General features: G+C 38.6%; 2 protein-coding genes across 2 annotated transcripts; both read right to left on the bottom strand.

The window, feature by feature from the left end:
- Positions 1–1,831: 1,831 nt before the first annotated feature.
- Positions 1,832–7,372, bottom strand: LOC134633049 (zinc finger protein OZF-like). Its single transcript, XM_063481910.1, has 2 exons — positions 7,095–7,372; positions 1,832–4,786 (listed from the first exon to the last, which is right to left on the bottom strand). Exons 1-2 carry the CDS (start codon positions 7,213–7,215, stop codon positions 3,471–3,473), a joined length of 1,437 nt encoding a protein of 478 aa, XP_063337980.1. The 5' UTR covers positions 7,216–7,372; the 3' UTR covers positions 1,832–3,470.
- A 1,414-nt stretch (positions 7,373–8,786) lies between these two features.
- LOC134633608 (oocyte zinc finger protein XlCOF6.1-like) lies at positions 8,787–11,257 on the bottom strand. The gene is made up of 2 exons (XM_063482481.1): positions 11,070–11,257; positions 8,787–10,136 (listed from the first exon to the last, which is right to left on the bottom strand). The coding sequence occupies exons 1-2, from the start codon at positions 11,179–11,181 to the stop codon at positions 8,950–8,952; spliced, it is 1,299 nt and encodes a 432-aa protein (XP_063338551.1). The 5' UTR covers positions 11,182–11,257; the 3' UTR covers positions 8,787–8,949.
- Between the last annotated feature and the right edge of the window lie 927 nt (positions 11,258–12,184).

Genomic DNA, 12,184 nt, shown 5'->3' with positions numbered 1-12,184 from the left:
AATAATTTATTTTAATGTATAATGTGTCAAATCCTGTAGTGGACTGCATATTAAAACGTTATTTTTGGAAATAAAAGAAGGACTGCTTTCTGTATCACCTGCACCGTAATGTCGACAGTAGAGGATCAACGAAATTCGACTTTGTAGAAGAGCAGTGGTTTGCTTCATCACAGCTGCAAAACGACGTAGCATTTAGTCACACTTAAATCTGATTATTCTTACCAGAGGTTTGGTTTACATTAGTGTCCTGCTCTTGACTGACTCTGAGGGTTTTAATATCTGTTTTTTCTTCTAAATCCAGACTTTCCCCGCTCTGCTCCTGATTACAATCCACCTCCTTCATGCTGTCTTCCTTTTTTCCCTTCTCCAAAATAAACTGCAGTCTCGTTTGAGATGAGCAGGTCCTTTGCAGATCCGATCACCGCACAAGTACATGCCGCTTACACTCCTCTCCTGTCAGGGCCGGACACAAACAGACGCATACTCCCTTCAGTCATTCATGAAATTATTTGTTTGTATCTGCCGTTTTTGAACAGGCATCTGCACAGACACCCTTAGTCTCCTTTTTTTTCCAACTCAAGCTTTATTCAATAATAAATTCACAAACACACCAGCAGTTTCAGTGAGCCTCATGTAAAATACAAAATAACCACTAAACCAAACACACACACACACACAGATGTGATAAGTTCTCAGCTCTTAACGAATCACCTTGTTTTTACAATAATAATAATATTTTATGTGCATCAAACTGGATTTTGTTTTTGCAAATATAACTTTAAAAATGGGAACAAGTGGTGTGTTTTTGTGAACAGCTGCTGGTAACAAAGTGCCTTAATGTCATTCTTTGAGTCACTAACCACTGCTCATGATCAGAGATGAACCACGTTAAACACAATAAAAACAAAAATGATTTATTTGGTAGTTTTAGAAGCGGATCCACCTTTACAGAAAGGTGTTTCAAGAGCTGACTGGTTTGAGAAAGAAAAGTCAAGTAAATGGGTGAATTAGTTATGTGGTTGTGCATTTAGATGAGTGAGCAGTGAGTCTAGCCAGGTCTGACCCTTATGTACCTCAGGCTACAATCGGCCCCTGATGACATCAACAGGCCAGGCCTTCATCAGCTACAGCCCAGGGTTACATGAACTGCAAAACAACCTGACGAGAGCGTCATCACAGCAGAAAAAAGTACAGTAGATCTTATACCCACCTGTTTCTCACTGCTGAGCTTAGTTTCCACCATACTCAGCCAGGCAGTGATGCTGCAGTATTTTCAGGTGAATAAAACAAGCTGAAGTTGGCTGATGAAATGAAAAATGAGAAAAGAAGGAGAGGGAAGTTACCCAACAGTCAGCTGCCAACTGACTGTTGTTTAGTTCCACAAAATAGGGATGAAAACGTTACAGTTGACATAAAACGATCACTTATAGAGTGCCCTCTGCAATGATTTTAAAGTGTTCTGTCTGTGTACCAGTGTACAGCCTAGTGCTGTTTGTTGAAACTCTTCTAATTTTATGGCCTCCACAGGCAGATTTCAAAAGTGATTCATCTGTTTTTAAATTTATGACTTTCTTTACGTGTGTTTTTATTTATTTATGTGCTAAACAACATCACATTTACCCAGAATTCATTAATAATCAGCCTGTGAATGCAAAGTTTCTGAAGTCACCAGCTTGCATGAAAAAAGTACTGGCTGTTTGATTTCTGGTCGATCATCTGCGGGATTTACAGCAGGCTTAATCTGGAATAAAATGATACTTTGGAGAGTGAATGAAAGCCCTCGTAACCTATCATTACAAACAAAATACGGTCTTTGTAAGTTTGCTTGCATTTGTTTAACAACATTTAATGTACACCAAAATCATATAAAAAGCACAAATATGCACACATGGCAATAAAAACATAACACTAACATTCTTATCCAGTGACAACGAGTAGAATCTGAAATAATTATACATTCATAACACATTTTTGAAGTAGTTCTAAAAAGTATTTCTATATTGAATACAAAATCTGGTATTTAATATGGAAATGCGTAATAAAATAATACAATTTAATCATTTCCAAATGATAACATGTCCCACAGGACCCTGACTGCTGTTATGCATCATCCCATCATCCTTCAGTGGGTCCTGTGGTCACAGACACAGTTCCATTCCACACATTATGACACTTTACATAACATGATTTTTTTGGTTTTCACTGAGAATTGTTACATTTTCTTGTCAACAAATTTCACATTGTATATAGGGGTGGGTTTCAAAAATCAATTTTCCGATTCAAATCAATTTTAGACAGAATCTCAGGTTTAAGCTCACAAAACTATTTCAACAACCGCCAAACAGCTAAAAAAGTAAATGAGAGCAGGTAAACGGATTCTGCACAAAGACGGATCGTTCACTCGATGGCATGTACACGGACACACCATCGGGGCTGAAATTCAACATCTCAGAGATTCTGAAGCTGCAGGTTTTCACTGAACCAGCAGCAAAAGAAGATCAAATCTACGCTTCACTTTTATAAACATAGTCATGAATTCTGTCTTACTTTTGCTGTTTTGCTTCCACCACAATAAAATAACACATTTCCTGCACAGCTCTTTCTCTCTCAGTGTACTTCAAGAACAGCTTCCCATCTAAAATCTTTGTTTTCTGCATTATTTGCTTGCTTATTAAGCACCAGTCTACTGTTGTGTACAATGCTGCCAGGCGGTAGGGTTTTTTTTAAGGACCTCCGACATGACAGTCTAATTTCTGCTGTTCAATACTGAAGACATTTAAACTTTTACAAGTTATGCCAAATTGCAAAACGCTGTGTCTCTAATTAAGCCTCTGTAACTTTGCTCTGCTTCACTTCAGCAGCATCAGGTAATGTAGTTGTTGTTGATTCATGGTTTTCTTCAGTTTTTGACCCACTGCAGAATATTTTTAAGGTTATCTGCTATAAAAAGCCAGGCCAGGAAAATCTCCTTTGTGTTTTTCTGTGTTTCATCGTCAGTTACTTTGACACAAAGGCATCTGCTCTGAGGCTTACACCTCTGATGAAGTCTCACAAGCGTCAGTACTGATAAATGATCAGAATTATAATATTTCTGACTGTCTCAAAATTGAAGTGAATCGAATCGAGGATTGTAGAAATCAGTGACGATACCCAGCTCTAATTGTATATATGTGACTTAAGACTTAAGCAGTGTATTAACTTACCTATTCACAAGAATATTAATTTTATACCGTTCCCCTGAAGTCTCTGATTTAAGCAGGCAGGTAGTGCTCAATTGGTTGATTTTATATGAAAGAAGGATGAGATGACATGTCAAACACCAGCTTTTCAGTGAGCGCTCAGAGATTCTGAAGCAACAAGCCTGGGCTAACAAAGAAGGTCAATGTTATGATATTAGTTACTTTTACATATCTACACCCCGTCACCTCCAAACAGGAGTTTTGGTTTTCTCTAACCAGCTAACCAGCCCCTCATAAAGAACTCTCCTCAGTGTGAACTTTCATGTGTTTCTTAAGAAGTACACTTTGGTTAAATTTCCGTTCACACTTGTTGCAACCAAATGGTTTCTCTCCTGTGTGGATTCTCATATGTGTTTTGACGTTACACTGATGTCTAAATTTTTTACCACAAACATCACAACCGAATGGTTTCTCTCCTGTGTGAATTATTCCATGTTTACTAAGCGACTTCTTTTCATTAAATGTTTTACCACAAATATCACAGTGGAATGGTCTCTCTCCTGAGTGGACTATCATATGCCTCTTAAGCCCACATTGAGCCCTGTAGGTTTTTCCACAAAGCTGACAGCCAAACGGTTTCTCTCCTGTGTGGCACTTCATGTGTTGCCTGAGATCATCCTTTACATTAAATCTTTTATCACAAACATCGCAATTAAATGATTTCTCTCCTTTGTGGCGTCTGGTGTGTCTTTTGAGACTGCACTGCTGTTTAAATCTTCTACCGCAAATGTCACAACTAAAAGGATTCTCTCCTGTGTGAACTCTCATGTGTCTTTTAAGATTAAAGCGATGTCTGAATCTGTGTCCGCAGTCATTGCAGACGTATCGTTTCTCTCCTTTGTCTACGCTCGTCTTTGAATCTGCTTTCTGCTTCACTCTGGAGCATTTCTTATTAAGCAGATGGCTGGAAGGTGTTCTTCCTGAATGACTTATCACGTGACTCTGAAGACACTGCTTGGAGAGAAAGTCTTTACCGCACTCGGAGCAGCTGAAGGATGTTTTAGCAGGATTTAAATCCGACTCCTTCCGATTACTGTCTCTGTCTTTAGTTTTAGGTCGACAGTTGGACAAAGGTTCCTCCCATTCATCATCATCATCAGTAGCATCATCATCACTGTTGTTGCCATCAACACTGACTTCTGCCTCAAAAGCAGCTGAAGCTTGTTTATCAGTATTAGGCTCTGAATCTCTGCGTGGATCTGAGTTTCTGGTCGTTTCTGGTGCTCCACCTGTTTCTGTTTTTATGTGATTAGCTGAGCTGCTGATTGGAGGCTCATCCTCTTCCTCTTTTTTAACTTCAACTTTAACCTCTTTTTTAAAGATTTGGCTTTGATGCAGCTCTGACAACTGAGGTTTCAAATCATCATCATCTTCACTCTTTATTGGAACACCCGTGACGAGGAGCCCATTAGGTGGCTTTTCCTCCTGAGTGCTCCAGGTTTCCTCCTGCTCTTCCTTTATGTGGAGGTTTGGGTATTGCTGCTCCAGAGTTTGGATACATTCAGGAGAAACTTCTTCTTTTTTAATAACCAACAGCTGTGGGATATCTGCAGGAAACAATGAAACATGTAGGTAAATTGTGTGATGTTTATATAAATTCTACATCAGCACAGAGCTGTCCCATTTATCTAAAAAGAAAAAAGACAAAATAAGAAATATTAACATATTTTAAAATATGGAGAAAAGAGCCTTGTAATGCATTTACGGTGGTCCTACAGAAAAACGTGTTTATAGGCCTGATGCCACAGTTGTTGAAGAAAATACAGAAGTAGCACAGCATCTCTCATGATCAGTTCAGAATGCTCAGAATGAAAAACAATAAAATATGTTTCATCAAAGTCAGGTGAGGCGTGCCCGACATGTTCTCTCAGGTGGAGACCCTGGAGTAGGCCCAAGACAAACTGGAGAGATTACATCTCTCGGCTCGCTTTGGTGTTCCCAAGAATAGATGGATGGATAGGTATCAGACTGGCACTCAATATGGTAAATGGCCTGAATTTGTATAGCGCTTTACTAGTCCCTAAGGACCCCAAAGTGCTTTACACATCCAGTCATTCACCCATTCACACACTGGTGATGGCAAGCTACATTGTAGCCACAGCCACCCTGGGGCGCACTGACAGAGGCGAGGCTGCCGGACACTGGCGCCACCGGGCCCTCCGACCACCACCAGTAGGCAATGGGTGAAGTGTCTTGCCCAAGGACACAACGACCGAGACTGTCGGAGCGTTGTGTCCTTGTGTCCGGCAACCTTCCGATTACAAGATGAACGCCCAACTCTTGAGCCACGATCGCCCCCTATATCATCACCAAAATAATGTCACCAAAATTCCAAAGAAAAGGTGTTTGTGTGGTCTCGGAAAGGCTGGATTCTTGCAGCCCTAACTTATTGTGATTGTGTAGTTCTTCCTGTTATGTTTCATGTAAATGGGTTAGTAAGGTTCTCGCTATGATAGAAATTCAAGCTAGGCTATCACATAGCGATACCGTTGTTGTACTTTCTATACTAAGTGTGTGAATTCCTGATTTGTTATATATGAAAAAACAACTGTCCCCTAAACTAGTTGTGCAACCTTTGGCAAAAGCATCTTAGTCAGATTTGAGCCTGGACTTTGACCAGACCACTGCAGAGGCTCCGTTTTGTTTTGCTTCTTTGAGCCATTCGGAGATGGACGTACAGTACTGATGTGTTTTGGATCACTGCTCAAGTGCTCTTGAGCTTGAATTTTATGCTAGATGTAAGGGAACTTGATTTAACAGGCAATTATCAGGCCTCAGTGTGGCCATTGAAATTGAACTCAGCTTTCCAAAAAATGTGATTAATCAGTTAATTCATGATTTTTTACACTTTTCACACAGGGCCAGGTAGGTTTGGATATTTTTTCCCCTTGTTTTTGATCTGAAACGTGTAAATGTGACAAATATACAAAAAATAAAATAAAATAACACTGTACAGTTTGCAGAGACGCCATTTACCATATGTAGACTGGGGTGTACCTGAGAAAGAATCCAGTAGAATCTTTGTGTCACCTCTCAAAGAACTGAAGTAATGATTGTGGAAAATTATATCATGAAATTTCACATTTTACAGTTACCATGGACTGACACGTGCTAAACTTGAACATTAATCAATTTTTAAAAATTTAATTAAATTAAAAATTACAGACACATATTAAGGATTTTCTGAAAGTATAGTTCAAAAATAATATAACAATGTGGTAATTTAAACTCATTAGACTGATTATTTGTTGGCTGTGCCTTTATTTTGTTTTTACAAAATAATTTTGTTTTTAATATATAGCAGTATTATATGGCATAACTGTGGATAAATGTGTGGCCAACTTCAAATCCACTTCTCTTGCATATTTCCACAACCATATCCATAATCACATACTGTGTATGCTATCATTGTATATAGTGTATTATCTTACTTATTTTATATTTGTTCGTATTTTATTTGTATTTTTTGTATTTTCCTTCTGCTATCTGTACCTGAGATGAGGTAACACAAAGATTTCCCCGCCGTGGGATCAATAAAGTCTTATCTTATCTAATCTTGTCTTATCTTAATTTTGTGTGACCTTTTCTTCAGACAGCATTAAAATGTTTGATATTTTATTATGATGTGTAAAATTATTAATTATAATGTATTATATGTGTCTAAACCTGTACTGGTCTAAAGTAAAGTTATTTTTGTAAATAATATGAAAATGACTGCTTTCATTGTGTTTCTGCATCAGCAGCACCGTAATGTCGACAATAGTGGAGCAAGAAAATGTGACTTCGCCGATGAGGGCAATCGTTTGCCGTAACGCGATGCAGCGATTAACCGCAATGAAATCTGATTATTCTTACCAGAGGTTTGGTTTACATTAGCGTCCTGCTCCGGCTGGACTCCGAGGGTTTTAATATCAGGTTTTTCTTCTAAATCCAGACTTTCTCCACCCTGCTCCCGATAATAATCCACCTCTTTCATGCTGTCTTCATTTGTCTCGTCTCCAGAATAAACTGCAGATTCGTCTGAGAGAAGCTGGGCCTCGGCAGAACCGAACACCGCACAAATACATGCCGATTACATTCCTCTCCACGTGACTGTATTATCAGAGCCGGACACAAACAGAGCGCACGTTCTCACAAATTAGCACAGGCATCCGCACGGACACCTTTGATACCGTAGCTTGTCCCGAAGCGATGTTCTTTAAAAACCACTGTCACGTGACCAGTGACGTTTCACGTCATCATCCTTCACTGCGACTTTCTTTGGTTTGACGCTTCTGTTAATAAACAGTCCCAGAAATAGCTGATAAATCAAACTTAATCTTTTTTTAAACACTGTTATAAGACTAGACAAGACTAAGAAAAGAAAAAAATAAGACGTTTGGGACCCCATCATCAGCTGTGAAGCTGCAGCAGGTGTGTTTTTAAGTAAAACTTGTCTAAATGTGTTAAATAAGTTTAAACTGGAAAGTGTTTGCGGAGTATTGTTGGTGTGTGGGTCTGCATATTTCATGTCTTTTTACCATTTTATTACCAGCTATTTAATTCAGAGACGACACTGAAGACTCAACAACTTGTTAACTGAAGTTAACAACAAAAAATTAATTTCTGTGTATGATGATGATGATGTATTCATTAATTAGAAATTAAAAACGAACACGCAGTCTTTTCAGAACTTTTATTGATGACCTGAGATTGAAACAGTAAGCCGTGTCAATGTTTAAGTTGTATTGCCTTCAGTTGTCCACCAGATGTCGCTGTTATTAGTGACATTTTTTTTAAACTCAGCTTTAAACCACTGAAAACATAAATAAAAAATTTAATAATAAAGTAACAAAAATATGAAAAGGAAAGAAAATGCAGTGCATGATCTTCACACCACAGGAAATGAATCTTTTCTTGCCGGAATGGTTGGCTTCATTTTGCCTGTTTTATATTGTCTGTTTTACCTTTTATTATCTGTTATCTTATGTGCAGTACTTTGTGACTCTGTCTAGAAAGGTGCTATATAAATAAAATTTTATTTTTTTATTTTTTTATTTATATACAGTTCAAGAAAGTGACCCCAGCTTTAAGTTCATACATGCAGTTGTAATGTTGTAATCATAAAATTTGTACCCCAAATACATTTTCCAAACTACACCTTATATAATTATTCACTGTTGGACCTCTGCTCTAGCAGAAACATCAGAAGCAGTAATGAGCTCATTGATTGTTCCATGCAAAAGTTTTATGGCAATTTTCATTTTAATGGCGAGAAACAGAATATCATCTAGAAAAAATCCAGAAAAAAACAAAAACACGTTACATAAAATCTGTAAACTTGTCTGGATTCTGGATCCCACGATTGGAATCTGTGTCAACAAATTAACAAATCAATACATTACTGATACTTCTGATCTCACCTTAAGCACAGCTATTTAAATAATTAATTTCTGCCATTACAACCTCTGGTCTGACCCAGGGCAGTGGAAAGTATTATAGTATTAAAATATTAAAATACAATCTTATTTAGATATGACAAAACAAAGCTGGTATTTTTTTTAATAGGAAGGTAGAAAAAATATCTCACATTTCTTCTTTAAACATTATAAAAACCTTTTACAAAAACATATTTCTTTCTCCAAATCAGGGAAAACTGATCGTTTGTTTTCCTGCGTGTCACTTACCAACACAAACCACACAGTTAAAGACAAACTTTGTGCAGTTTTTGTTATATGTGGACTTTCATGTGCTTCTTCAGATTTTCCTGTCGTGAAAATCTTTTATGACAGGCACTACAGGAAAAAGGTTTTTCTCCCGTGTGGACAACCATGTGTCTCCTAAGGTGTGTGTTTCTCTTATAACGTTTCCCACATTCATCACAAGCAAACAGTTTCTTTGTTTTGTCGCACACAATAGCGTGAACGTTCCTGCAAGCAGGTGCATGTCTCTTAAGGTGTGCCCTTCGATAAAATTTCTTATCACAAATATCACAACGAAATGGTTTCTCTCCCGTGTGGAGCACAGCGTGCCTCAGCAGACTTCCCTGTCGTGTAAATCTCACGCCACACTGACCACAGCCAAATGGTTTCACTTCTGCGTGCGCGCTCATGTGCACGGTAAGATCACTTTGACGTTTGAATCTTTTACTACAAGTGCTGCAACCAAATCGTTGTTCTTTAGTATGAACTATCTTGTGTGCGTTCAGAATTGCCTGTTGGTAGAACTTTTTACCACAAACACTGCAACTAAACGCTTTAACTCCCATGTGAACTTTCACATGTGCTGTCAGACCACTCCGCTTACTAAATCTTTTACCGCATTCATCACAACCAAATGGTTTCTCTCCTGTGTGAATTGTCATGTGGCTGTTAAGAGATTGCTTTTGCTTAAACTCTTTCCCACACTCAGAACAGCTAACTAGATTTTTGCTTTTACAATTAGGTGCCCTGGTGTGCTTCCAGCTATTGTCAGTACCATCAGTTTCAGTTCCACAATCTGATAAAGTTGTCTGCCAGTCTTCATCTTCATCATTATGATCATCATCATCATCAGTACTGACTTCACTCTCAAGAGACTCAGAAGCCTTTGTAAGAGGTGAATGAATGTCTGAATCTGGGTTCTTGGCAGGCTGTGGTCCTCCACAGTCGTTTTCATCAGTTTCTGTTTTCATCTGTTTATCTGAGCTGCTGGGTGGAGGCTCTGCCTCGCTATTGTTGTTAGTTTTGCTTTGGTGAAGCTCTAAGAATTGAGGTTTTTCTTCTTCATCTTCGCTTTTCACAGAAATAAATGCCTTTCCCTCCTGACCGTCCCAGAGTTTTTCCTGTTCCTCCTTTATGCGGTGGTGCTCTGGGACCTTCTGCTCCACACTGGGACTCCATTCATGAGGCATCTCTTCTTTAATCAGCTGCTGGACATCTGCACGAATAAAACACAGTAAGCACATTTGTGCTCTCCATTCAGAGCTATTCTGTGTACATATATGTACACAGCCCTGTATTCTCTGTTTAACTGCTGAAGAAAGAGGGAAAAAATAGTCATCAGGCCAAACATTTGAGCTCAGCAGCCACATAAAGTGTGCAGCGTAATTCTGGTAGTGCAATACTAAAGATTTTGGTATGGCTCCGAGAACGAGTAAATACAGGGTCAGTATTGCCGATATTAATACCAATACTGATACTTGTAACACATGAATGCAGCTTATTTACGGGAGAGCAGTGTGTTGGATAGTACCATTGGTTAACATAATAAAACACATCTTTCAGCTTCTTTTTTTTTGTCAAAAATAATCAAGATGTGCCTGTTTCTAAAGCACTTTGGTTCAGCTAGTGTTGTTTAAATGTGCTATAGGCTATAAATAAAATTTAAAAATTTGCACATCTTAGTGCATGTTTGAGCTATACTGAACATATAAGATAGAAACAAAGTATCAAGCCTATCACACTTTTACTGACCCAATACCAATATCAGCGTTGGTACACTCATACAGTACACACACCTGTAAATACTGGCACAAATCCATAAAGCGGATGTTGGTGCTTGATTTATAGTTTTTATATTTTACATCTGAGTTACGGAGCAGCTTATTCAGCCATTTAATCTTAAACGTGGAAACGCTGTTTGTTCAGTGAGGTTGAACTGAGATCACCCTGCTGTGTGCGCGCCGTAAACCGTCCGGGTGCTGCTCTGCAGCCTCGCCGATGGTTTCCGTTTTGGAACATTTGTGAACCGAGTCAAATTAACAGAGGACAGTAAGACTTGTTGCTGTAGAAATCTCAGCCACCCCTACAACAGGCTAGCATCACGCCAGCAGTTTGCGCCATAAAATCAAACATCCGTGATTTCTCTCACCTGCGCTTCGGTTTATTTCGTCCTGCAGCTTTAGGGCTCCGAGCAGTTCCATCTCCGGCTTTTCTTCAGGAATTTGATTGCTGTGCTGTCGAAGATCATCCGCTTCGTTCATGCCGACCGCTTTTTCTGCTCTTCTTTAGTACAAAATAGGCCGTTTCTCAGGGTGAAGTTTGGCATGTTTGTTGGTACTGAGCAATGCCCCAGTGGTTACCGTGCGTAATTGTAGCTCAGTCAGCTTTTGTGTTATCCTGCAACAAGGAACTGAAACTGTACAACAGAGGAAAATACCAAAAGTTGTCTTGTCAAAATAAATAAATACAAATAAAAACTGATACATTCATTTTAAAAAAAAAATCCAGTTTTTCTGAATCTTAATTAGATTTTTTTTTTTTTTTTTTGAAAAGTCCGGCAACACTTTTCATTAAAAGAGAAAAAGAAAGGCTCTTTTTTCTGAATTAACACTGTAAAAGAGCTTCTATAGACTTGAAAGATTGATTTCATCATGTGCACTTATATTTCTCTTTGTGCTGGGGAGATGAGCCGATGAACATCCTGCTTTTATTAAGAATGAAGTTCAGCTACTTTCGGCTGCTCACTCACAGCTGCTCGCTCCGCATGTTTGATTTTTATGCCGGATGCTCTCACTGAAGCAACCGACCCCAAGGGAATGGTGTCTCATAATTTATAATCCTAAAGGCTGCCACAACAGCATCAATGATTATTGCACACATTAGATTAATTTTGATCGTTTTGTTACAACTCACAATCTTCATTCATAAAGCACATTTCAGAATCAAAAATATAACAAGCAGAATTTATAACAACAGTGTGACATTCATAAGTGTAGCAAATTGTTCCTCTATACGTGGCTGAGCTATGAGGTCCGCTGACAGAGCACAAGCCACAAGGTTCCTCATATAAATGAGTTCCTCATGAGTCTTGTAGGGATTTACTGATAACACCGGTACTCTAATTCTAAGGTGTTTCTGTCTTTTCTGTGGCCTCACAAATATTCTGCATATGCAAAGTACATAATGTCACGCAGGTATTGTGGTTTGTTCCCTTGATGTTGAGGGAACATCTAAGACCTATATGTGTCACTTTAACTTCATAAT

Source organism: Pelmatolapia mariae, linkage group LG8, assembly GCF_036321145.2.
Source record: "Pelmatolapia mariae isolate MD_Pm_ZW linkage group LG8, Pm_UMD_F_2, whole genome shotgun sequence".
NCBI lineage: Eukaryota > Metazoa > Chordata > Actinopteri > Cichliformes > Cichlidae > Pelmatolapia > Pelmatolapia mariae.
Note: the sequence above shows the minus strand (reverse complement) of the source record. Positions and strands in the feature narration are given on the sequence as shown.

Excerpts from the sequence above, each read along its gene's own strand:
- LOC134633049 (XM_063481910.1), bottom strand. The coding sequence starts at position 7,215 with ATGAAAGAGGTGGATTATTATCGGGAGCAGGGTGGAGAAAGTCTGGAT. Across the intron at positions 4,787-7,094 it reads TAATGTAAACCAAACCTCTG|ATATCCCACAGCTGTTGGTT; the intron begins GTAAGAATAATC and ends TGTTTCCTGCAG.
- LOC134633608 (XM_063482481.1), bottom strand. The coding sequence starts at position 11,181 with ATGAACGAAGCGGATGATCTTCGACAGCACAGCAATCAAATTCCTGAA. Across the intron at positions 10,137-11,069 it reads CGAAATAAACCGAAGCGCAG|ATGTCCAGCAGCTGATTAAA; the intron begins GTGAGAGAAATC and ends TTATTCGTGCAG.